Below are 26084 nucleotides of genomic sequence, written 5' to 3' on the forward strand. Positions count from 1 at the left end.
TTTGCCAGGATATTAAAAAATCTGTTCCAAATAAGGAAGAAAGTCATACAGCTTTGAAATGACATGAGGGTAAGTAAATAATCACAGAATTTTAATTTCTGGGTCAACTATTTTTTAAGGGGTTCTTTATGCTGTGCCACTGGCAGAATATGAGAACTGAGGAAAGTGGGGTCTTCTATCACTGTCAAAGGACTCCATGTTTTCATCTGGAAAAAAAAAAGTTGTACTTAAAACAACACAGATTAAAAAAAAATTACCAATGAAAAATGAAATGTATTCTTCTAATTCATTTTATATCCTTATAGAGCAACCTGTAAATCACCACTAGATGGCGCCTTCATTATCAACCAAATATCTGTTAATTGAGAGTTTTAGCATGTAGTGTAAGACAGGGTGTAGTGTAATGTCACCTTGGCCTGGGGGTGTGATGGTGATAGTCTGCCCTGTAAACTCCACGTCAAAATAGCGAGTGTCTGTCTCTGAGGTTACCTGGGGCTTAAAAGGTGGAATAAGCTGTGGAGAAACAGAAAAACAATATTATAGTGACATTCATTTATGACCTAAAGGTATTTTGTCAATGACTACATGCTATTATTATTCACCTTTTTCTCATAAACATCTTGCCACTCAATGCCTTCAAAGAACTTATGCTGCATGATTTCTTTTGCATCCTCTGGACCTCCACCTAACCTGCAAAAAAAAAAAAAAAAAAAACCAAAAAAAAAACAAGAACAGATAAACAAACACCTGAATAGATTGCCAGATTCCCTTGTTTCCTTTAAGGCCTCTTCCAATAACAACTTTCAGAAAACTGTTAACTAAAGCACACACTCATACACAAAACTATGCTTTCACTTATTTTTGACAGTCACATTTCTAGTTCTATTTTACAACAAAGCACCTCTTTCACAGCAATTCCTTAAAACATAGTAGGGCTTTTCACACTTCAAATAGTTTACCCTGTATCATTCTAAAACCATGGTAAATGGAATCCTGGGTTTGAGTTATTTTGCTTCAAACTGTAAATTCCTAAACCGTGGGTTAACGTTGTTGTTTGCATATTTGCAGTGTCATTGTCATTAAGTGGATGAACGCAGGACAGACCATTTACATAAAGGCTCTAGCATTACACATCCTGATATTATATTTTGCTGAATGTACCATCAAGTTTTTCCTGAATGGACTTTTCGGGCTATAAAGGTAAAAATAAAACTCCCCACTTCTAAATTACAGTTGTAAATTGTTCCTCTACCCGGGGTAAGGAACAGCTGTGTTTAGAAAGACACTAACTCATGGTTAAGTGCAGTGTGAAAAGCCCTATTCTGATTCACACTAGTCTATTTGTCAATATAATTTGGTCAGCTAGTCTGAGCTGGTTTTTGAGGGTTTTTGACCCCTCTTTTTGCTGGTCAGGCTGGAAAACCACCTGGCTGACAAACTAAAAGACAACCAGCTTAAACCAGCTACTTACAATTTAAACAGGCTAAGACTATCCAATCAACTTAGGTTTCATTTTAGCTGTTCAGCAGGGATATATAATAAAAAGTGTTTACTCCATTCAGGGTTGCATGTAAATTGCAACAATTCAAAGAAATAAAAATCTACTAAAAGACTCACAGACTTCCAGGTCATGCAATGAATCAATTACTTGAGAGAAACACATCCTTCATTTATCATGAATTCTTAAAACAATGTACATTGAGGGGACCAAACAACACTAAGAGTGACTTCACAACATTCAGAGGTCTCACACCGCTGTTTTGGGTCTTTCTGGAGCAGTCCTGACAGCAATGACTTTGCCTCAGGCCCAAGTGTACGAGGGAAACGGATGTCATCCATGAGGATTAATTCAAAGAGCTTCTCATGATCCTGGTTGTAGAAGGGCAACCGGCCGCACATCATCTCGTACATAACCACACCCAACCCCCACCAGTCCACTGCGCGGCCATAATCATTGTCCTCCAGAACCTGAAAAAAAAAAAAAGCAACAGAGAACCTGACCCAAAAACTTTAAATCTGATCATTTCAAAAGTGGGGCAAACAGGTCAAGATTTTGCTGGTTAGCAGGGTAGATGACATAACTACATTATTCGGGCAAAAAAAGTGTGTTTGTCCACTGACAAGCATTCGAATAGCTGCTGTGTGTTCTGACAACATAATTTATTTTTGCCATGGCACTGTGCATGTACCATCAAGTATCTGTGCAAGTGGTGCCATCAGCCATTCTGCCTTGTCATGAAATAATGTTTTTTCCAGTGTGATTAATGACATAACAGAACAGATGATTTTATGTGGAAATGGTTAAAGTTGATGGTGCTATATTTTACCAAACATATTTCTAAATGCTTGGATGATGGAAGTCAATTTCAAGTCAAGACCATTTTTATTTTTATTTTATTTTCACAATACACATTGTTTTAAAACAGGTTTATAGAAATCCAAAATGTCAATGTTTATAATACCTTAATGCCAAAGTGTCCACATTTAGCAGTTTTGAGCTGGACAATAGGATAATTTACATGATGATAAAAAATAAAAAAAATCAAGCAGTTGAGATTTGCTATTTAGTACATATCGTTTTATGTGAGCATACTATTTAAGAAATAATCCACAGCTAGCTGTGCATTAAACAATTTTAATGCACAACATGGAGGCAAAGAACCACCTGACGCGAAGTGGAGTGCAGTTACGTATGTAACCCTGGGTCCCTGAGTAGGGAATGAGACGCTGGCGCTATAGGAACACCCTCCAGGTTTCTAGACCTTAAGGCCAGAACACACCAAGCTGACGCCGACGAACTTAGTGGCGACGAAAGCAGACTGCGGGGTTTGCTCACCTCGGCAGCGTCTGTGTCCAAAGTTGCCCTGCCACACCAAACCGACGCTAAACAGCCAACGGCCAAGCAGCAAAACAGCAGGCAGCAGTAGCTGAACAGCTAATCACAATGATCAGATGGCCAGACGGACCGACAAGCTCCAACGCCGATTCAACATTTCGAATCGGCCGAAAAAGGCCGACGAGGACCAACTTCAGCTGAACGGTGCGGAACACACTGAGAAAACTTAGTCGGCAGACAAAGAAAAACTGTCCGACGGCCAGAATTGGGATAAAATATCAAATGGTCTTCATTAGCCATCATCAAAGATGCCCTTTATGGTTGCAAGCCATTAAACGGACAGACTGGACTGATGAAACCCGTGATGATTAGTCTACTTGTAAAGCCAGAATTTGATGTAAACAATAGATTAAATAATATTTGAACCTTTCAACATTTTACATTTTTTTCTCACAGTTCTGACTTTTTTCTCACAATTTAGGTTTTTATATCTCCCAATTCAGATTTTATAACTCGTAATTACGAGTTTATATCACAATTCCTGCTCTAAGCTTCTGAAGCTCTGCGTGCGTTCCACATAAACACGCAGAGTGCGAACAGGACAAAGCAATGCAAGGGCTGGGTCTGCCTCCTCCAGGGGCAGCGCTTGCAAGTTTACCACCTGGTCCTGGAAGGGAGTAGTGGGAACTTTGGGCACATATCCAAGCCGGGGTCTCAAGATGACGTGAGACAAGGCCGGCCCAAATTCCAGGCACGATTCACTGACCGAAAATGCTTGCAAGTCCCCGACCCTTTTGAAGGAAGCGAGCGCGGTCAGTAGCACTGTCTTCAAAGACAGATGCTTGAGCTCAATTGACTCAAGGGGCTCAAAGGGAACTCTCTGTAGGCCTTGCAAGGATGACAGAAAGGTCCCAAGAGGGAACAAGACGAGGCCTAGGAGGATTTAACCTTCTGGTGCCTCTCAGGAACCTGATGATCAGGTCATGGTTTTCTAGTGACCTACCACCGACCACATCGTAATGTGCTGCGATGGCAGCCACATAGACCTTCAAAGTGGAGGGGGACAGCCTCTGCTCCAAGCCACCTTGAAGGAAGGAGAGCACAGAGCTGACCGGGCATTTCTAGGGGTCTTCCCGGTGGGAAGAACACCACTCAGTGAACAGACTCCACTTCAAGGCATAAGTGCGCCTCATAGAGGGGGCTCTAGCTGAAGTGATAGTGTCAACTACCGCTGGCGGTAGGCCACCTAAGTCCTCCGTGTCCCGTCAAGAGACCACACATGGAGGTTCCAAAGGTCGGGACATGGGTGCCATATGGTGCCCTGTCCCAGGAGAAAGCAGGTCCTTCCTCAGGGGAATTCCACCAGGTAGGGGTTGTCGCGAGGAGCATCAGCTCTGGGAACCAGGTCTGGTTGGGCCAGTAAGGTGCAACTAGCAAGACCTGCTCCTCATCCTCCCTGACCTTGCACAGAGTCTGTGCGAGAAGGCTCACTGGGAGAAACGCATATTTGCGTAGGCCCCAGGACCATCTGTGTGCCAGTGCATCTGTGCCGAGGGTCCCCTCGGTCAGGGAGTAAAACAACTGGAAGTGAGTGGACTCCTGGGAGGCAAACAGGTCCACTTGTGTGTAGGAACAAATCAGCTCAAATGAAATACTTAATTTATAGGGAATTATAAAGAGTCATTTAGTTTACGACCGAGCAACTGAATCATCCAGAAAGGAAATGAGAGAGAAAGAGTTTTAAGAGAGAATGAAATGATGAGCATGATTTCTAGCAAAGTATGCACTTCAAAAGACCTGACCTGAATGAACCATGAATCATTAATTTAATGCACCAGTTCAGCGTAGAATCTGGAGGCACTTGGTTATCGACTTTAAATGGGAATCTCCTCATCGGTGTCCTTGGATGGAGAAAAGGGTTATTCCGAAGTCTATGATTTGTTGCAGGATTTTTCAGGTCCGGATTGTGGTTAGGTAAAAACCAATCACGTTTGAGCCTGCTAGCAAATGAAATTAAGTCTCTTGTCGTGGCTGGAGTTTAAAGTTGAGGCGGCAAAAGTCGTTGGTTAAACTTTGCGGCAAAACTTAATTTAGAACCTGCTTAGAACACGAGACTCTAAACGGAAAAGAGAGTTAAAGTAAAAGAAAAGGAAAGTGAGTAAAATTTGGATGGCTTGAATGAGCTGCTTGTCTGTCCTTTGTCTTAAGCCCAAATCCTTCTTTGTTCCAGGATTAGTTACTATAGTCTTCAGCTTAGTCATTGTCTTAGTCTTGTCTTTGTTCTAGTCTTCTATTGTCTTTGTGATGTGACTATTAAACTTAGGTGTTTGTCCCACCTCTGTGAGGAGTTCTGACCAATCAGGTATCGTCTTGTTTCAAAGGTGGCTTTTTCATAAACTGAGTGTTTACCTCAGGCCTCTGGAATTGCCGGTCTCGGCAGAGAGTACTGTTTAGACATGATTTCTATTAAATGGAATATGAAACATTTTACACAGATTTCATTCAAGCCATGATTTGAATGGAAAAAAGAGATTTAATACATATCAAACAAGAAATACTTTCATTCAAACATTCAATAGTTATATAGTTACATGAGTTGTGGGTGTTGTAAAACATAACTGGTCACATGTAGCATGTGTAGACATGATATCAAATTTATGCAGTTAAAAGATGTTTGATAAGTCCATTTAAAATTGTTTGGAACAATTTGATGCAGTTTATTTGTGTCTCTGTGAGTTTTTCTGTGTCATTCATAGGTCACTCAGAGAAAACAGGCCTGCATTGTCTCTGGAGATCAAAGACTCTTTATCTTCTTGTTGCTTAAATTGTGTTGTCTTTTCGAACATTTGGTTTCTACAAATGGCTTAAAAATTTGCCACCTTTCCTTCAGTCAGGAAGCATGGGTGCCATAAAAGTACTTAGCAGGGGGTTGTTCTGTAGACGGACTGGAGCCGAAAATTAGATTCTCTAAACTTGGGTTTCTGGAATTATGTTTTGAAAGAATCATCTGAACAATTCATTTGTCTGGTTCGTCCTCAGTCCTTACATGTGCATCGCCAAATCGGCTCCAAATCAGCTGGACCAACTGGGGATGGAGTCTCCATTCCCCCGGGAGCGTGAGCGTCAAGAGCCCGTCGGCTGCATGATTGAGCTCGCCCGGGATGTAAATGGTGCGTAGCAACCTGAGCCGCCGCTGACTCCAGAGGAGGAGATGGCAGGCGAGTTGCGACACCCTGATGGTTGATGTATGCTATGGTCGATGTGTTGTCTGTCTGGACCAGTACATGCTTGTAATGCAGCAACGGTCGAAACCGGTGCAGGGCAAGGAGTACTGAAAGCAACTCAAGGCAATTGATATGCCACCGTAGTTGGGGTCCCGTCCAGGAGCCTGAAGCTGCATGCCCATTGCATACAGCACCCCAGCCGGTGGTAGAGACATCTGTTGTGAAGACAACAGGAGCCTCTGAAATTGCTTTAGTGGAACCGCTGTTTTCCATTTGAACGTATTCAGGCAGTTCAGCACCGACTGCGCATGCTCATTGGTTGACTGAATCCAACTCCACACCGAGAAAAGAGATGCTCTGCAAGGGGGAGAGTTTGCTCTTTTCCCAGTTGCCCCGAAGCCCTAACTGGCCAAGGTGCTTGAGCACCAGGTCCCTGTATTCGCACAACTGATCCCGGGACTGAGCCATGCCAACATAGATGGCCACGATCGCTGTGTCACATGCCACTTTGCAGGTAACTGGAGAGAGCGATGAAACAACCATACGGCTCCGAAGCAAAAGTATGAATGAAAGTGAATATGCCAGTCCTATTTATACCCGGATGTGCTGGGTGGGTGTGGCACGGCATATAAATCTCACTGGCCAATTCCCATTGGCTCGTTTTGTACCATTTGGAGGTGACTGAGGCTCCCAAGCGAGACCCCATTATATCAGCATCGACGTAACGTTGAACGTGACTGACTGAATGGGAACTTTCATTTTCTGCCACCAGGTAGGCTCCGCCCACAAAAAATGTCATCGCTGTTTGTAAATATCTAAATGGTCTATTGTTGCAGTGTAAGAAGTTCGACAAGATGTTGAGTGCAGTTTCCAGATGACGAAAGTCAAAACATTTACTGTGAGTGTCCTTGCTTGTAATGAGAACACTGAGGCACGCAAATGGAAGATAAACACCACTTAAAGTAAGTTTCTATAATACAGTAAAGCTCTGAAGATAGCAAGGGCAGGTAAACCATCTTCCTAAAGAACAGAAATCTGAGGAGTGATAGCATAGGCGCATCTTTTTAAAGCACTGGATATGCGGTGCCTCGGAGGTCGGCACTTACATCATCAGCCAACAAATTGTTGTTCAAGGTTCAAGGTTGTTTTATTTATATAGCACATTTAAAAACAGCAAGCATGGCTGACCAAAGTGCTGAACAATAAAGCGAAGGAAAAAGAAAGTACAAAGTGCTACATACATTCACATCATATACTCATACTGAATTAAAAGCTAAAGAAAAAAAAGTAAGTTTTAAGAGAAGATTTAAAAATAGTTATAGACTGTGTCGATCTGATATAGTCCGGGAGACTGTTCCACAGCCTGGGGCCAGCGATAGCAAAGGCTCTATCACCTCTCTGCTTTAATCGCGATCTGGGGACACAGAGAACTCTCTTATCACCAGATCTCAGATTTAGTGTGGGATTGTAGGGATGGAGTAGCTCTGACAGATAGCTTGGTGACTGGTTATTTAGGGATTTAAAAACAAAAAGAAGAATTTTAAATTCAATTCTAAAATGTACATGTAACCAGTGCAACGATTTCAAAATTGGGGTAACATGATCAAATTTGCATTTTCTTTTGAGAAATTTTGCAGAGGCATTTTGCACTAGTTGAAGACGGAACCTGCATGGATCGCAATCTCTAAGTTTTTTTCGGAGAGCGAGGATCTAATCTTAAAGAGGAGACGTAGCTGAAAAAAAACAAGAACTAATCACAGAGTTTATTTGTTTTTCAAATGTGAGGTTCTGGTCCCAAAAAACACCTAAGTTTTTAATGCAGGAAGAGGTAAAACGAGTAAAGTAGTCCAGGTCGATGTTTTTGCTACCAGAGCTATGATGATACACCATGTTTTCTGAAGATGGAGCCCAGAGGAAGTAAATACAGAGAAAAAAAAAGAGTTGAGATGGGTCGAAAATTACTGAAATCACTATCATCAAGTGAAGGTTTCTTGAGAAGAGGAGTGACAGTAGCTTCTTAAAGGCTATAAGGGATAGTCCCTGAACATAAGCATTTATTCAGAAAAGACACAAGACATGGCCCAACTATATCAAAAATTTGTTTCAAAAAACGAGGAGGAAGAATATCATTAGGACAAAAAGTAGGTTTCAAATGATCAATAATTTCTCTGAAAGACTGAAGAGAAACTGGGTCAAAAACACTCCATATGGCTGGAGAACAACAAAAGTCAGGCGAAACATCAGCCACTGGTTGCAACCGAGATCTTAGAGCAGTGATCTTCTCAGAGAAAAACCTTGAGAAACCTTCACATAATGACACTGAGGGATTGGAAATCACATTCACAGGAGGATTTAAAACAGAGTTTAACACAGAAAATAAAGCTTTGGAGCAATTATGATTTTTAGCAATTAAACTAGAAAAGTACTTAGACTTAGCAGATTTCACAGTTTTCTGAAAAACACCAAGACAATTTTTAAGCATTTCATAAGAAATTTGCAATTTGTCCTTTTTCCATTTATGTTCTGCACTTCTACAGGCTTGCCTCAGAGTGCGGATGCTATCATTAATCCATGGTTCTGTTTCGATTTTAGACTTTTTAGGTTTAAGCGGAGCAGTGGTATTTAAGACCTCTAAGCAAGCAGTATTAAACAGACTAAGATGTTGTTCAGCATCTAAGTCTGGTAAGGTTGACTCTAGGGACAGAGACAAAGACACCTCGTTGAAGGTGCTGGTGAAGTCATCTTGAAAATGGGAGGAAAAGAAACAAGCCCATTGTACAGTATGAGTAGTGATTGAACTTGACTGAGGAAGAGGCACAGTAAACAAAACAGGCATGTGATCTGAGAGCAAAGTGTCAAAAACCTGAACATTCGTGGTGGAAAAGCCATGAGAAAGAACCAAGTCCAAAGTATGTCCATAAATATGCGTAGGATCTTTCACCCACTGAACCATGTTAAATGAATGAATGAGATTAAAAAACTCCATAGTAAAAGGTTTAGACTGACAACACACATGAATATTAAACTCACCCAGCAGAAGAATATAGTTATACTTGGTTACACAGTCACCCACAAATGCAGTAAATTCATTAATAAAATCTTTAACTAAGTGAGGAGGCCGATATACCAGCGCTAATAGAACGGGAACATCCCATTCCAGTCGCAGTAGCAACAACTCAAAGCTGCTGTGGATAGGAGATGGGATTGAGCTGCAGTAACTACTAAAACTGTTCTTTAAAATAACCGCTAGACAGATAGTCTGGAATATCCACGACAAGGTTTGGAAAGCACGATTGCGATCCAGCCACAGAGCTTCCTAACTCTGAGTTGTAAGTGGTCATAAAAGTGTCACGAATATCCAGAAGTAACTGGCGATCATAAACCAGAGGCGAGTAGCAGTTCGACACAGAGAGAAACACAGAGATAACAAAAAAGAGCAGAGACACCAGACGACATGCCTCAAACATCGGCGCCATCTTTTTTCTCTATCCAACTGTTGTGACGGGCTTCAGACAATCATCACACCTGGAGGGTGTTCCCATAGTGTCAGCTACTGACACAGCATCAAGTGAACCTATGAAAGGGAACTTAAATTTTTCAAAAAAAGGAGGGTGACAGTCCAGGAGCCAGAGGGAAATTTGTGTAGTAAAAAAAGTACACCTTGTAAAAAAAAAAATAGAGATAGAAAAAGAAAATAAAAAAATGCTTCTTTTGTTCCTCGTTCCTCCTTGGAATTCCTTCTCTATTCGCTGTTCATACAGAAATTATTAGAATATATTTTCTAACTATTAGCGTATGGAACTCATTTCACATCAAATGTTTTATTACCTCTGGAGCGAGATACTCTGGTGTACCACAGAATGTCTTCATTGTTGCTCCCTCTGTAATTCCCTCCTTACACAGGCCAAAGTCTGTGATCTTTAAGTGGCCATCTTTATCCAGCATCAGGTTCTCCAACTACCACAGAATAATTATATTCCTTATAATGTGATATATCTGTTTGATAGTGATGCAACCAGTAGCATTATACTATGGCCGCATTTACATTACATGGTTCAAGTGACACAAATTCAGATTTCTTCCTCCCGTGTGGGACAGATCGGACCCACGAACTTGTAAGCAAGAAAAAGCACATGGATTTTGATATTCTCAGATTGGTTTCAGGCCACATTCATATGTGGAAATAAATATGATATGAATTGGATAAGTGCATTTGCGTCTGTCATGTAAGTGGACAGATCGGATATTCCCATGTCAATGTGAGACATACGTCATTGAAAAAGCGACGGTGGTGAATGACGTCAACTCAGGTGGACACCAACTGCAATCACATGTCTCTTTTCAATTGAATTGCTGACCTTTAAAGAAGGTGCGGAAAGCAAAAGCTTGTATTATCATTTCGTCTGTGTTCATTGTGCCATTTTTAATTCTTTTTCGGCAAGTTTTCCGCGTCAGTACGTCTACCTTGGGTTGTTTCGCCAAGTGTATAGTGTAAATGTAGATATTGGATATGGGTTACTTTTAAAAGAAGATATAAGATGGTCAACAACAATAAAAAAAATGGATATAGTCAACAAATCGGAATTGGGCATCAAGAACTGCAGTGTAAATACGGCCTAAATACACTTTTCTGACAAGTCATTTCACACATTTATGTTTCATCCTGTATGGAATTCATTATTTTTTATTTTTTATACTATATTTTTCTATTTCTCTCACCTTTAGGTCTCTATATACCACGTTTCTCTCCGAATGAAGGTAATCCAGGGCTGAGACAATCTCTGCCCCATAAAACTTCGCTCTCTCTTCCGAAAAAACTCGATCTCGTGATAAATGAAAGAAAAGCTGTAATAAAAGAACAAATATCAAGATGCATTGGAATTGTGAATATTCTGGGGTAAAGTGGTTTATAATTAATACACACATTAATTGAATAAACATTTGATTGTGTGCAAAATAAATGAAAATATTTATTTGGTTAGATTTAATGAACAAATTCAATCATTGCTAAATTTCACCTTTACAAGAGCTCACCTCTCCTCCATTTGCATACTCCATGACAAAACATAATCGGTCATGAGTCTGGAAAGAATACTTCAGACCCTGCAACACAGAGGTGAGATTAGGTGCACATAATTTTTTCTGTTTTTTATACATCTTATGTGTTCACCACCGGAGGTCTCTTTCCCCTGAATATTGATTCGGACTTCATTTCCCAGCAACCCACATACCTGGACTGATTACACACACCTGAAACACCTGAACTCCATTTCACAGACTATTTCAGCGCTGAGCAATCCACACTCTGGCTAACATTTCTGAGCGCTTATTCCCTATGTTGTTGCCTGGTTTTGACTTTTGCTATCCTGGTTTGTTTTTTGATTCCTGCTGCCTGCCTTTTGACCCTGCCTGTCTGTGGATTACTCTGTATTTGATTGCTGCCTGCCCTGACCTACTGCTTGTATGACTACGTAAACCATTTTGGCTCATCCCTCTCTTTTTTTTTTTCAAGCAAAAACTGTGGCAATTGTAAGACACTTGCAATGCAAAACAGTATAAGGAGCCAGGCAATATACACAGTTTTAAAAGTATGGCCAAAAGACTTGAGCATTTTCTGATTTTAAACTTGGAACTCTGGTTCTTTTATAAGTGTGTTATTGCAACCACAATTTTTTAAGAGTTGAAATTCTGTTCTGTGGTTAAAAAAAACAAACAAACAAACAAACAAACAAACAAACAAACAAACCCTTATGCCAAAGTCGATAGAACTTAACTTTTATTGAATCTGGAATGTACCATAAATGACATTTACTAGTGATTTACTAGTGACTTATGCCAAAGTCGATAGAACTTAACTTTTATTGAATCTGGAATGTACCATAAATGACATTTACTAGTGAATAAACCACTAATTCTAAAATGTTTCTACTTTGATAACATCTGCTTACAGTTAAGAAAGGGTGTTTGGAGTTCTGGAGGACCCGGTTTTCAGTAAGTGTGTGTGCTACCTCATCCTACAAATAAATAAGAAAATAACTTCTTAGAACTTCTTATATACAGTAATTACAATTTATGTATAATTAGAAAAAAAAAACATTGTACAGGTGAATACACAATGCAATGTTTAAATTTACTGGAAGAAAAAGTAGAGAAAATAAAAGTGAAGAACCTACTTTTGCTACTATCACATCCTTCTTGAGAATTTTCATGGCATAATATTTGCCCGTGGCTTTTTCCTTCACTAGTATGACCTTCCCAAAAGTGCCTTTCCCCAAAAGTTTGAGGTATTCAAAGTCATGCATTGTCTGCAAAACATAAAGAGAAGCCTTTGAGAAATAGTTTTAAATGCATATCCAATGAATCACAATTATATTAGACTTTTTTTTCAATATTTTATTCCTTTTTCATCATCTTATAGTGTTTTTACTTATAAGATAAATTATTTTCTTTAAGAAAAGAATAAGAGAAAGTATTTTAACATACTCGTACTCATAAAAAAAAAAAAAAAAAAACTTCATTCATACTCACTTCATTTTTACAATTTTTATAGAAATAGTTAAGAGAGGACCAGAAATTATGGGGGGAGATTCAGGCCTAACACTCCGGCTGTAATCCTACCACTTTGAGTCGAGGTTTGGACAGGTACATCTCCATGTCCATGGGGTCAGGTGAAGAGTCCATTCTCTCTTCCTCCTGCTTCTGTAGACTATCTGCCACAGCCTGGATGGCCTTTGTCCACTCCTCCCTGCAGAAAAACAAGAAAATTACACAGGATACCTCTTTTTTACAGCTTTCTTTTGTCCAATGAGAGTTTAAAAAATGTACTTTAGGGAACTTGAGGAGTGCTATCATGAATTTAAGCAAAACAGTTTATACAGTAAATTAACTGTACTGCATACTGTTTGTTCATGAATTTGACAAACCAACCTTTCTTCTGGGGTCTCAACATGAAAAGTGCGTTCAATAACAGTAGTCCACTGAAGGCACCGAATAATAAAAGTGTTTGTCTTCGGTCGCTCCGTCTTCATCAGCTGACATTCTGAGAGAATACAAGAGAGAGAAAAAGGGTGTGTGCATTTTGGTTATTTTGGGGTTCTTAAGTGAGGTTAGGAAAGGATGCAAAAAGGGCTAGATGAGGGAGAGATTATTTTTCACCTGTAAATTCTCCCCTGCAAACTGTTAAAACAAAACGGATACCTACGCGCCACTGAGAAGTTATTGAGTGGAGTTTCCAGCTGGTCAATATCTTGCGGTCGCTCTTTGTACCCAATAAATGTTCCATCACTCTTGAGTAAGAAATATCTTGGTCTCCATGTCTTTATGTATTCTCCTAAAAATAGAGAGTGCATTTAGATTAGTAGAACATCTTTAACAAAAAGCTTCTAAACATAATACATAAACACTATTATGATGTTATTATGAAGCCAAGTTTTAAAGTGAAGGCATAAAACGGTAATGAAAACTCTCTGTGATATAGAGTATATGATAAAAATACATTACTGTTCAAAAGCCATTTGTTTAATCAAAAATGCAGGAAAAACTAATACTTTGAAATATTATAATTTAAAATAACTGTTTTCTATTTTAATATGTAATGTAATATAATTTATGCAAAGCTGAATTTCAGCATCATTACTCTCAATCGCATCATCATTCTAATATGCTGATATGCTGCTCAAGAAACATTTCTTAATATTATTAATGTTGAAAACAAATTAATATTTAGTGGAACTTTGATGCATTATTTTCAGGATTGTTTTGATGAATAGAAAGTTCAAAAGAACAGCATTTATTTGCAGCATTTTAAATGTCTTTACTGTAAATTTTTATCAATTTCACCCATTTTTGTTGAATGCGTTAAGTAAGAAATTTTACTGACCCCAAACTTTCGAATGATCATGTACGATAAATATCTGTGTAATTTACATGAAATACATTTAGGAAGTTGACCAGTATGCTTCATTTAAAACTGCAAGAAATGCTGTTCTTACCTTAGAATTTTTGTCTTGTTTCCAGTCTAAATATCTAAAAATTCTTAGATCAAGAAGCATTTTCTTGACAAGTAAAAATTATTTTCTTGTTTTTAGAAAAAATAAGTCAAAATTAAGTGAGTTTTTCCTTAAAACAAGCAAAATAATCTGCCAATGGGGTAAGCAAAATAATCTTAATCCAAACTGAAAACAAGATTATATAGCTTATTTTTGGTTTGAAATAAGATTATTTTGTTTTCCCCATTGGCAGATTATTTTGCTTGTTTTAAGGAAAAATTCACTCAATTTTGACTTATTTTTCCTGAAAACAAGAAAATATTTTTTAGAAAATGCTTCTTGATTCAAGAACTTTAAGATATTTTGACTAGAAACAAGACAAAAACTCTAAGTAAGAACAGCATTTTTTAAACAGCATTCTGTACATTTCTTATTTATCTATTTAAGTGAACTGCAGCAAAGGTGTTTAAAATGATAAAAACCTACAAGAAATGGTAACCAGTAACAGCACATAACATATACACTTTCTGTTTAACATTCATATTTTTCAAATGTTAACTTAAAATCTTGAGGGGTTTATATCAGTGGTTCTCAAACCTGTCCTGGGGACCCCTCACCACTGCACATTTTGCATGTTTCCCTCATCTAACACACCTGATTCAACTTATTAACTAATTAGTAGAAACTGCAAGAGTTGAATTGGGTGTGTCTGATGAGGGAGACATACAAAATGTGCAGCGGTAAGGGGTCCCCAGGACAGGTTTGAGAACCACTGGTTTATATAATGGAAAGTTATATAAAACTCCACGTCAGGGTTATAAAAGGCAAATAATTTAGGGCTGCATGTACACGATATAACGTTTTAGCATCGATATCGCAATGTGGGCATCCGCGATGTCAAGTATATGGATCGTAGTTGATCAGTATGGACCAGGCACCACGATTCAAAATGCACGTGATTCTCAGATTAATTGCAAAGTTTAACCATCATAGAGTGAAAGTTTATCATTTGCACGTGTTTTAAGTCCTGTCAGTTTAATCATTCAAGCAATTTTAAACCATTTGTGTTTAAGAAGATGAAAAAGAGAAATTCAGAACTCACGCACTATTTTCTTTGCGTGCACACAGAGCTACACAAACAGCATGCACACACCGACTGCCGTTCTCTGTTTGTGATTAAATGGACATATACATGCAAAATTATGTCAAAATGCCCGTCTCAGCAACTATCCTCGTAAACAGTCGCTTATGGTTTACGTGAGCGTAAACAATTGATTAAAAAAAACAAATGTATACCATTATATTTGATCTGTGCATTCGCTCTAAAATTGACAGCAGCCTAATATTCCTGCTGCTGTCTGTGTCATTAATATTAATCAAACAACAAAATACAAAGAGAAAATCCCTTTTGTAGTTGTAATAAAGGTTGATTATATTTCATTTATACAGTGAAGACTACCCAGGTAAAAAAAATTCTTCTTTAGTACTTCTAAGATAATCTTGAGTCTTGAATCTAGAACATCTAAGTGTACTCAACAGTGCTATTTTGAGACACCATGAAATATGAACTAATATGTGCTTTTAATATACTATCTCTGTATTTAAAAAAATTTATTTAGATACTACTTATAGTACATTTGAACCCATAATGTACTACAAGTGGAAACTAAAATTAAATAATATTAAAAGCACATTTTAGTTCATATTTCATGGTGTCTCAAAATAGCACAGATTTACCTGAAAACATAAAGCACTGTTTATTTCATTTGTATTTTTGTTCTATTGTATTTATCTATGCTTGCAATTTATTATTTTCTATGCAGATTGACTCCCCTACAAAATCACCCCAATCATTGTAGAATGATTAATCTTTCCAAATAGTGCTATTTAAGTCATCTGGTGATTTATTTATTTTTTTTCATATTACAATAAATATCGCAGAAAAACAATGTCAGTTTTTTCCAAATATCATGCATCCCTAAAATAATTTACTTCAACTAGAAAATGTAAAATGAACTGGGATTTGAAGGGTCTAGAAAGCTAAAATATCTTATGGCACCTGTAAAATTTTGTCTAGGCCAATCTATCTTATTCTGTTACCACTTGTAGAGGGCACTTAAGTTATTACTCATTACTTGTCATCTTACTAAAAAAACAGGATGATATGAGTGAAATAATTAGTGAATAAATACAAAATAATTAAATGTTGTATTAGAGGTTTACAATCAGGAAATAAGATGTAAACTAAATAAGTCAAATTGTACTATTTCTATTCTTATGTAGACACCATTATCTATAATCAACATACAAATTCTTGTAAACTACACAAATTTACAGTACAACTGTCACTGGCTGTTCTTTTTTAAACCACATAGATTGCAAGTCCACACCTACGACTAGTCCATTTCTTCTTGCTGGGAAAGTACCCTGCACTACTTTCAGGTAAATAGTGAAGGGGCATCCCTGAACCCTTATAAAAGAGAAAGATGAGAATTTTCTTTATTTGATGAGCTTATCTAGAGCCATCAAAACAAACAGGAAACTGCTGTTTAGTTCTGAATAACTTACTCAAGATAAGGTTCACACAAACTCAACTAGAGTGAAAAAAAAAAAAAAAAAAAAAACTAAGATCAAATAAGAGCAAGACTGTCTCTGTCAAAGGCCAGAGTTCACATTATTAATCAGTCGAGAGTAGTTGCCACCTACACAAACCTGCACAAGATTACTCAAAAAAACAAAAACAACAGTAAGAAGTCATGACTGATGTTGGTGTTTGGGGTTTTATGGTTGTATTTTCATTTCTTTGTCTTTTTTTTTATTTTAATGCCGCCACATGTGGGACTTCTGGTAACTAAGAGTCGGATTCTTGAAAACAGGAAACGACACAAAAGATAGCGTGGCCACACAAGCAGTTTAAAAATGAGCTACTGCTTTTGCTGACTCATTTCTGCACTGATATACACACACAAACACATGCACAGTAAGATCATATCACATGATCGTCCAGGGAGTGTGTCAGTTTTTATCTGTGTGACAGAAAATAACCTTTTTATTAAAAGGAAATACTTAATAATTCATTATTCTTTTTTTGTTACTGATAATTTATTTTATAATAAAAAGTTTTTTTTTTTCTTTTTTTACTCATAATAACACAATAAATGTTCTGCTTGAATACACTGTAAATAATCGTCCAGTCTCTATGTTAGATTAGGCAAATCTTACCTCTTCATATACATTTAACAACATTTAACATCTCAGCAAAGTTCTCAGTTGCAATTTTGATTGGTTAATAAAAAAAAATAAAAAAACTATAATAGCCTGGAATTTGAGCTATCCCAAACATCCAAAGAAACGGTCTATGGATTTAACACATGGTGAAATATTTAAGACCCTATTTAGCATCAAGCAAAAATCCAAAATAAAATCCAGTATTAGATATGATTTGTGTCAGCAATACATTCTTTCATCAGGTAAAAGTCAAGAAGTTCCCCTCTGCGAAAGATCAATCTTCACTAGCAACATTTGATCTAAGCAGCTGTCTGTGATGAAAAACAAACAGCCCAGCTCATTTGTGTGTGTATACTTAATCAACGAGTTTGTGTGAAAATTGTTCTGTTCCAGATTAAGCACAGCCACAGTTTGCACTCAATGACTTCCTTCTGCTTAAGGACATCAAGTAAGTTTATAGATGGATGAGCAGAGGATGTTAGTTAGTTAGTTAGTTAGTTAGTTGGTTGGTTAGTTAGTTAAGGGGATTATGAATAAATCTTTAGGAAAAGCATCTCTGAAAACAAACAAATCTCATATGTCAAAATAAAGTTTTGAGAAAAACAAATGTGTGAAACCAACAGAATATATTCAATACAATGTCCTGCATGCCCCCAGGGCTACACATAGAGGAAAAAATAACTTCCCAAATCCCTTGTGGGCAAAACAAGCCTGCCGCCACACTAAGCAGCATAAATCCAGGCAAAGGCAGAGCTGCTTTTCATCTGGGCCTAAAGTGCCATTACGGGTGGTGTCTGTCTGCATAGCTGAACTGGAATGACCTTGCCTACAGAAGCACACAGCCCTACACTGTCCGACAGTCCATGCCTCGTGGGCCCTGGCAAACTGAGGCTAGCAAACACTCTGAGTGCCTCAGGGATTGATATTCAGCCCTTTTTCTGTTTTCTGCTTTGCCACACCCTCTGTTTTTTTTTCCCTTTTTTTCTTGCACACTGTTGCGTCTGCCTTTTTGGCCCAATGACTCTGATGCTCTGTGGTTTGCAAGGACAGACATGCGCTCAAAATTTCCATGCTTTGAAAAGTGCAACACAGTATTATCCTCTCACTGACACGTACCGTTGGAAATTTTACTTGAGAAAAATGTGAATATGATGATGTTGTTGGCTAATGTTGAAAATACTGAATAAATGACAAAAGTAGCAAAATATAAAAACTGATAGAAGAAGCAGAATGGCAACTTTTGTAATGGCTATAACCACGCACACTCTTTTACATTGTCACTGACAGTTTGTTTACACTTGGCGCAGAACAGAGTGGCCGTTTTCAATTAATTCCTATGGGAGTTGAGTTTATGCTTGTGCTTGCACGGTAAATTGTGGCACTGACAGTGGATCGTAGAAAGTGTTGAGAGCTGTCGAGAGCATCTAAAAGTTGAGAAATCCTGTGCAAACAGCTGTAAAGTTCAAGTAGTGATGTCTGTCTTGAGTGTTTAAAAATATACAGATTGTGCAGGAGTTTCTGCTGGATTTAGTGCTTAAATCATATTGTTCACATACTGGATGCTTTGCAGTTGTTACATATATTAAATATATATATGTTAAATATCGCAATTTAGGGTGCTTTCATTGTGAGTAGGCAACTGGGTTTTTACTTTGAGCATTCCAAAACAAAGCTTGCATCTTTCCAACTGTAATAGTGTGCAAGTATAATCATTATATGTGCTGAATAAAAAAACATCGATTAAATATGCACGCTACAAGACACCCCAAAGCGAGTTTTGCCACTGCAGTGTATACACACTGTGAATATTACTGCTAACAGGTAGTAGTGTGAGGTGGACTTCTAAAATGATGAGAAAGTCCCCTCTTTAGGTTTTTTTTTTGTTTTTGTTTTTTTGTTTTTTTTTGTCATTTTTAAATTCATTTGAAATAATTCATTTCATGTTTCATTTGATAGTAACACAGTTTGAACACCCAAAACATACCATAATATTTTTGCATGTCATATTATTGTCTGATCAAGTTGTTGCATTTTGAAACTTTTTACATTACCTTAAGTAATAACTACAAAATTACAGTAACAAATAATTTTTTTCAGTATATTTTATTTGCTGCCAGTTGTGGGGGCATTTCTTAATGTAGAAATTTATACTTTGTAATTCATATGAAATGAACAGTAAACATACAGAATATAATTGTTTGACAGTTCATAATCACCTCTTACCTGGATAACTAACATAACCTATTATTGATTTGACTGCACTGACACTATCGGATAAGAACAAAACTTGAACTGAATTGAGCTGGATAAAGACACTATTGCCTTCTGTGGAGCTGCTTTATAGTTGAAATGAATTCATAATTGAAGAACTTTGAACTGTTTTTGAACTGAACTGAAATCAACACAGACTCAAATTGAATAATGATACTATTTTCTTCTGTAGAGCTGCTTTACAGTTGAGTTGTTTCATCATTGATGAACTTTGCAACACTGATATTGAAATAAATTGAATTAACAGTGAAGTGAATAATGGCACTTTTGTCTTTTGTAGAGCTGCTTTACAGCTCAAATTGAATTTGTTTAATATTTAAGAATTTATGCTTTGAAATAATCTGTACTGCATGAAGTGCTACATAAATAAATGCGAAGATTTAAATTATGAACTTATAATCAAGAATACTTTTGTGTGGAAAAAAACAAAAATAACACGCATGTGTTGTGCTCACGTGAACAGCGTTGGAGACTGACAAGGAAGAGAAGAAAGTGTTGAATAAAGTTGTTATTTTTGTTTTGTTTTTTGCGGCCAAAAAATATTCTTGTTGCTTCATAAAATTAAAGTTGAACCACTGTAGTCTCACAGACTATTTTAACGATGACTTTACTACCTTTCTGGGCCTTGAAAGTGATAATTACGTTTATGTCTATGGGTGGTCAGAATGGATTTCATCAAAAAGATCTTAATTTGTGTTCTGAAGATGAGTGAAGGGCTTATGGGTTTGGATTATTGGTAATAATGGACCCATTATTATAAAACTAACCCATTATTGGTAATAATGGAAACAAACAAAACAACATTTTTCTTGTTTCTCATGTCTGAAACTGGAGGAAACCCTCACAGAATCTTTACCTCGCTTATGTAGCCATCCTTCCTTCACAATGGCAACATCACTCATTGTGGCTGGAGAGAAAACCCTCTTGTCCCTTTGACTCGGACCAGGAGCAGAAGGTGGGAAGTGCTTGGTGTCTTCAGTCTAGACATTCAGCATGACAAGTGGTCTGTAGGAAACAGAAGGGGAAAAAATGCTGATCTTTTTTCACCAAAAGCTATAGGAACATAATGGTTATTTATCCAATTATCAAAAATGACTAATTATGACCTAGTCAACTAAAATGTATGACCTAGTCAAAGTCACTTAAATGGATGGTTCACCCAAAAATGAAACTCTGTCATCATTTACTCACTCTCAAGTTGTTCCAAACCTGTATGAGTTTCTTTCTTCAGCTGAACACAAAAGAAGATATTTTGAAAAATGTTGGTAACCAAACAGTTCAAGGTCCCCACTGACTTCCATAGTATTTTTTTTACATACTATGGAACTCAATGGGGTCCATCAACTATTTGGTAACTTATAATCTTCAAAATATCTTATTTTGTGTTCAGCAGAAAAAGAAACTCATACAGGTTTGAAACAACTTGAGAGTGAGTAAATGATGACAGAATTTTAATTTTTGGGTAAATTATCCCTTTAAGATAATATTACTGTAGATTTATCCCTCTGTTTCAGCTCAAAGTGGGCTTGCAATTTTCAGAAATGGGACTCTTACAGAATATATTTATATTGTGTCTGTTAAAAAAGAAAGAAAACCACACTGCAAAAAAAAAAAAAAAAAAAAAGAAGAAGAAGAAGGAATAAATCTACACAGTGTTTTCACCAGACCTTTGCCTACTTTACAGCTATGCACACATTTGGCATTCTCTAATTATTTATTTATCTTGGTAATTATGCAATTATGCATTATGTTGTATGCATTATGTATGCATTATTATGCATTATGTCTAGCTGGTAGACCAACATAGCCATGCTCTTTATCATCAAAACTTTAACTGGTTGACAAACATGTTCAAAAAAGGGTTTTCAGATTTATAAAACCATAGGTATGCCAAAACCTGCAAAAAATCCCTTTATAATTTCCAATTAGTGGAAGAGACATGTACAAGCTTTATTCCCCACCTCATTATTAGTCTCCTCTCCCAAAAAAACATATTGTATCTGGAACTTACAATGCCTAGCTTGACTATGCCTAACCTCATATGCTTATCATTTACATATGCATAATTCCCATTTAGACATGTGATACTACCAAGCTTAACAGTCCCTGCGATCAGGTCCAGATGAAACCAATGGAACACCTGTATGTGGAAGCATGAACTGCTCAAACTGGAATGATCTTTTTTACTTTTGCACACACACACACACAAAAAAAAAAAAATTCAGTAATTTTGATAATTTCAATTGGAATTCTAATGACCCATAGAATCATTGCCATTGTGCATCCACTACTATTATTGCTATTTATAGCCTAAATTCATATAATATTTTAACTTTTGAATGATTTTATGTAATTTTAGTGTTTAACTCCATTCATGAGTATGACATTTTTAATCAAAATTTGTGTATTAAATGGAAAGCAGAGTTTAAAATCATTCTGTTTATGTCATTACTTCATTCACACCAACAAAAGAGTGCGTAAGCATGGTCCAGAGTCAATCGTAAAGACAAATTGACAAGTTTTGCAAATTATCTCTTTAAAAGGCACAATGGTTAGTTACAGTATAGTATTAGAATGAGCTGTGTCAACAGGGGAATAGCTTTGACTGTAGTTTCTGAGTTCTGTCTATTAAAACCTGCTGCCCTTGATGCACCCCACAGCTATGCAGCCTCCGGCTGCTTGGAATGCAGTGAGAAAGAGCAGCGTTCTCCTGCCTCAGAGCCGTCTGAAACAACAACCCTATGTGAACTTCCCCTCCCCCTGCCTCAGTGATCTGCAGGTACTCCTCTGATACAAAACACACATGCATGCACAAAACATACCATCACTAACCCTGGGGTGGCAACACATGTGAGAAGCAAAGGCTGCAAGCCAAAAAAAGTTAGCTGACATGCAATCACATAATCTATGAGAACACAAGCATACACCAAAAATACACACTGAAGAACCATTTACTCACAATGATGCCAAGCAAATGCAAAGGTGCACACAGACCTACAACTCTTAGGCACAACTACCTTCTCTAATGTCTCTGTCTGTCTGTCTGTCTGTCTGTCTGTCACACAACCCCAAACGCACCAGGGAAGTCTCATGTGTGTCTGGTGCTGCCACTGCAGCTTGTCTCTGAGAACGGCCCCTCCCAAAGCCGCCACGCTGCGGGAGAAAAAGAGAGGGTAAAAAAAAGTGGGCGGGCGACCAAAGCCTGTGCTCAATGCAGCACTCCATATGAACTCAATGGCCTCACAGATGGTCACGTGGCACAAATAAAGTGAAAGAGTGAGAGACAGAGGCCACCCACTTCATTCAACATTTCTGCTCTTACTCGTGGCTCAGTGAGAGAAAGAAGGCGAGGAAAATGCATCAGTTACCCCAGGTTTTAGGAGCGCTTAATAACATATTTGGCACACAGAATTGAGTTTAACTTGCATGTAACTTGCATGCCAACTCCTGGTATGTATAGTAAGGCTGTATATACAGTACCGGTCAATAGTTTGGAATCATTATGATTTTTCCGTAATCATTTACGATCATTTCGATTTTTGAAAGAGTTTGATCAAAAATACAGTAAAATATTATTAAAGTAATTGTATTCTATTTTATAATATTTAAAAATGTTATTAATTCATGTCATGGCAAAGCTGAATGTTCTCCAGTCTTCAGTGTCATGTGATGTTTCACAAATCATTCTAATATGCTGATTAGGTGCTCAATTATTATTGGCACTCAATTATAAATAATGGTTGAAAATTGTTTTTGCTGCTTAATATTTTTGTGGAAACCATGATACCTTTTTTCAAAATTCTTTGATGAATAGAAAGTTAAAAAGAACAGCATTTATTTGAAAAAGAAATTTTCTGTGACATTATAAATATATTTACTTTCACTTTATCAATTTAATGTGTTCTTGCTATTCAGTATTAATTCAGTATTCAGTATTGCTATTAAAGTATTAAGTAGTAAAGTATTCTTTTTTTTTTAAATCTTACTTACCCCAAACTTTTGAATGGCAGTTTCACAGTTTGCATGAAAAATATTAATTAGCACAACTGTTTTTAACATTGATAATAATAACAAATGTTTCATGATCAGTAAATCAGCATATTAGAATGACTTCTGAAGGATTATGTGACACTGAAGTGTAATAATACTGAAAATTCAGCTTTGTCATAACAGGGATTAATTACAATTTAATATTTAAAATTTAAAATAAATTATTTGTGAGCAAAAGAGCATTCAAACACATAAAACAAATCTAAATTATTCCAAACTTTTGACCATTAGTGAATGCTACCATAAGGTTGAAAAATAGATATTGAGATGCTGCTCACATGAGTCAATATTTACAATTCATTTACAATTCATTTACAACAATTACTTTGTAAATAAATTATTAAGGGAGTATTATTTACAAGATCAAATGTTCAAATACATCTCCAGAATTCTGAATTATTCTGGACAAGACAACAAGGCCCGAATTACTGCTTTTAGAGCGCTGTTTGTTTTTATGTTCAGTTACTTAGCAACCACTACACCTCTGGTTGAGAATGGACCACCTTGAGAGAGAGAAGTCTGATTTTTCAGCCTGAGGACAAGAAGGTTTCTTTTAAGAATTTCTTAAAAAGGAGGACATGATTGCTCTCTCAGCAACTAAACAGCCAATGAGCAGTGGGTTTTGACTAATACACTTAAGTAAAGTTTTCTAAATTTCTCAGACGATTAAATGTTGATGGGATATAAGAAAAGTCATGAGGCATCCCATGAAACTACTAAAACTAATAATCTAATTCATAAAACAATCAATAAATCCTGTCCAATTCACACAATTCTCAGGGTTAGCTGGTTTTAGCAGACATTTATAGATTTATGTCAAACATTTATGACCGTTTCCTACATTCTAAACATCTGTTTGAGAGACTCCACAAAGAAAACATTCCTCCTGGCGACTGGACACTAAACTTCAGCTTTGGTTGCCACCACAAATGTACAAATGTCCACCTCAGACACAAAATAGGCTAACATCCATCCCTGTATATGTAAATTATGCATTTTGGTGATAAATGACCACTAGACCTAAATAAATAATTGCTCTAAATGAAATAAATAGCTAATATGATTTGAAATAACTGACAAAATAAATTAAAATAAAATAAAATAAACAAACGTTGTTAGTTTATTTAGAGCAGTTCTGCATTAGGCTAATCAGCTGTTATGCACTGCCCTAAAATAGCAAAATAACTTTAGAAAATGTGATAAATGATTTACTTGACCATATGATTTTTGACTTATGAAAAATATTGCAAAATATTTCTGTCTACCATTACGGAGTTATAAGTTGTGTAAGCTCGGGCAACTTGAGCCGTCATGCAGTTAGATGCCTGAGGAACCCATCTCTCATATGATAAACATACGACAAAAAAAAATCTCTATATCCACATATGTACAACATCATGTCATACCCCAACACTTCAGATGCGACTTCGGCTCATTTCACAAATTCTTCATGCTTCTTATTGTACATCTTATTTCCATCATGTTGTGGGTAAAAGTATGTCCTGTAGAAGTTACTCTTCCCGCTCTTATTATTATCTCTCTCCTCGGCTTGGCGTGTATTTCATCCACCTCGTTTGGTTTTCCCTTCGTTCGTTCGGGATATTTCAGTTTGATGCAGTAGTGAGCACTGAGTTGCGCAGGCAGTGACGTCAGGTTGTCTTAAACAGACCCAACATTTCCTCAAAGAGACGGTATAATAATACTGGGGTTCTTTAGTACGGAGCCCGTGAAGTTACCTGGAGGATAGGAAAAAGGACACAGCGGGCAAGTTTACATCTAATAAGGTTAAGGAAGTCCACTTTAAAATACTCCATAAAATCTATCCTGTTAATTTCACAATTTCTAAATATTATGACATTCATGAGAAATGCTCTTTTTGTGGTACTTTAGAAGAAGCAGGTGCCTTTTTTGTAATATAACCAAGCAATTTTGTGCTGATTTGTTTTTTTGTTGTTGTTTTTTTTTTTTTCAATCCTACAGAAGTATAAACTCTTTTGTTATAAAAGATATCATTTTTTTATTATGAAAACCCTGAGCTCATATATGTCTTGAATATGTTATCTCATTTATCCATATCTTGAATATGTTGCCAACTACTTTCTTTGGTAAGCTACATTTTTCATTCATAAACAAAACATAGCCTATGGTTTAAATCTCCATTATGTCTTCCACTATTTCTTACTGAATTTAATTTTCTAATTTCATCCCTCAGGCGGATAAACAACGATAAAAGTGTCAGATTTCTGATGCTCTATTGAAAAAATTATTTAATTTTAATACTGTGCTTTTCTTAATTTATGTATGTAAATCCATGTGTTCACTTAATTTTGCTCTTTATATCTTATTCGAGATATAAATATGATTTCTCTGTTTATACTTATTTGTTCTGCAATAAAAAAAAAAATAATAATTAATTAAATTAAATTAAAAGAGACACACAAGCTTACAATGTTCCATTTTAAGATGTGGGAGGGTGGAACTTTTCAA

General features: G+C 36.8%; 1 protein-coding gene across 3 annotated transcripts; it reads right to left on the reverse strand.

Moving 5' to 3' along the window:
* Positions 1-74: 74 nt before the first annotated feature.
* On the reverse strand, positions 75-25467 carry LOC125278141 (RAC-alpha serine/threonine-protein kinase). Of its 3 annotated transcripts, none has more exons than XM_048206987.1 (14): positions 25004-25467; positions 20404-20552; positions 13262-13390; positions 12988-13099; positions 12679-12805; positions 12234-12365; positions 12009-12074; positions 11095-11163; positions 10780-10905; positions 9889-10017; positions 1754-1968; positions 603-690; positions 411-513; positions 75-206 (listed from the first exon to the last, which is right to left on the reverse strand). In XM_048206987.1, exons 2-14 carry the CDS (start codon positions 20447-20449, stop codon positions 127-129), a joined length of 1422 nt encoding a protein of 473 aa, XP_048062944.1. In that variant the 5' UTR covers positions 20450-20552; positions 25004-25467; the 3' UTR covers positions 75-126. The 3 variants fall into 3 exon arrangements, with proteins under 3 accessions (XP_048062944.1, XP_048062946.1, XP_048062945.1); XM_048206989.1 differs by lacking the exon at positions 25004-25467 and adding an exon at positions 22565-22959; XM_048206988.1 differs by lacking the exon at positions 25004-25467 and adding an exon at positions 22507-22959.
* Positions 25468-26084: the final 617 nt, after the last annotated feature.

This window comes from Megalobrama amblycephala, linkage group LG11 (genome assembly GCF_018812025.1).
Source record: "Megalobrama amblycephala isolate DHTTF-2021 linkage group LG11, ASM1881202v1, whole genome shotgun sequence".
NCBI lineage: Eukaryota > Metazoa > Chordata > Actinopteri > Cypriniformes > Xenocyprididae > Megalobrama > Megalobrama amblycephala.

Excerpts from the sequence above, each read along its gene's own strand:
- LOC125278141 (XM_048206987.1), bottom strand. The coding sequence starts at position 20,449 with ATGAGTGATGTTGCCATTGTGAAGGAAGGATGGCTACATAAGCGAG. Across the intron at positions 13,391-20,403 it reads AGGATGGCTACATAAGCGAG|GAGAATACATAAAGACATGG; the intron begins GTAAAGATTCTG and ends CTCTATTTTTAG. Across the intron at positions 12,366-12,678 it reads CCAAACCTCGACTCAAAGTG|ACAATGCATGACTTTGAATA; the intron begins GTAGGATTACAG and ends TATGTTTTGCAG.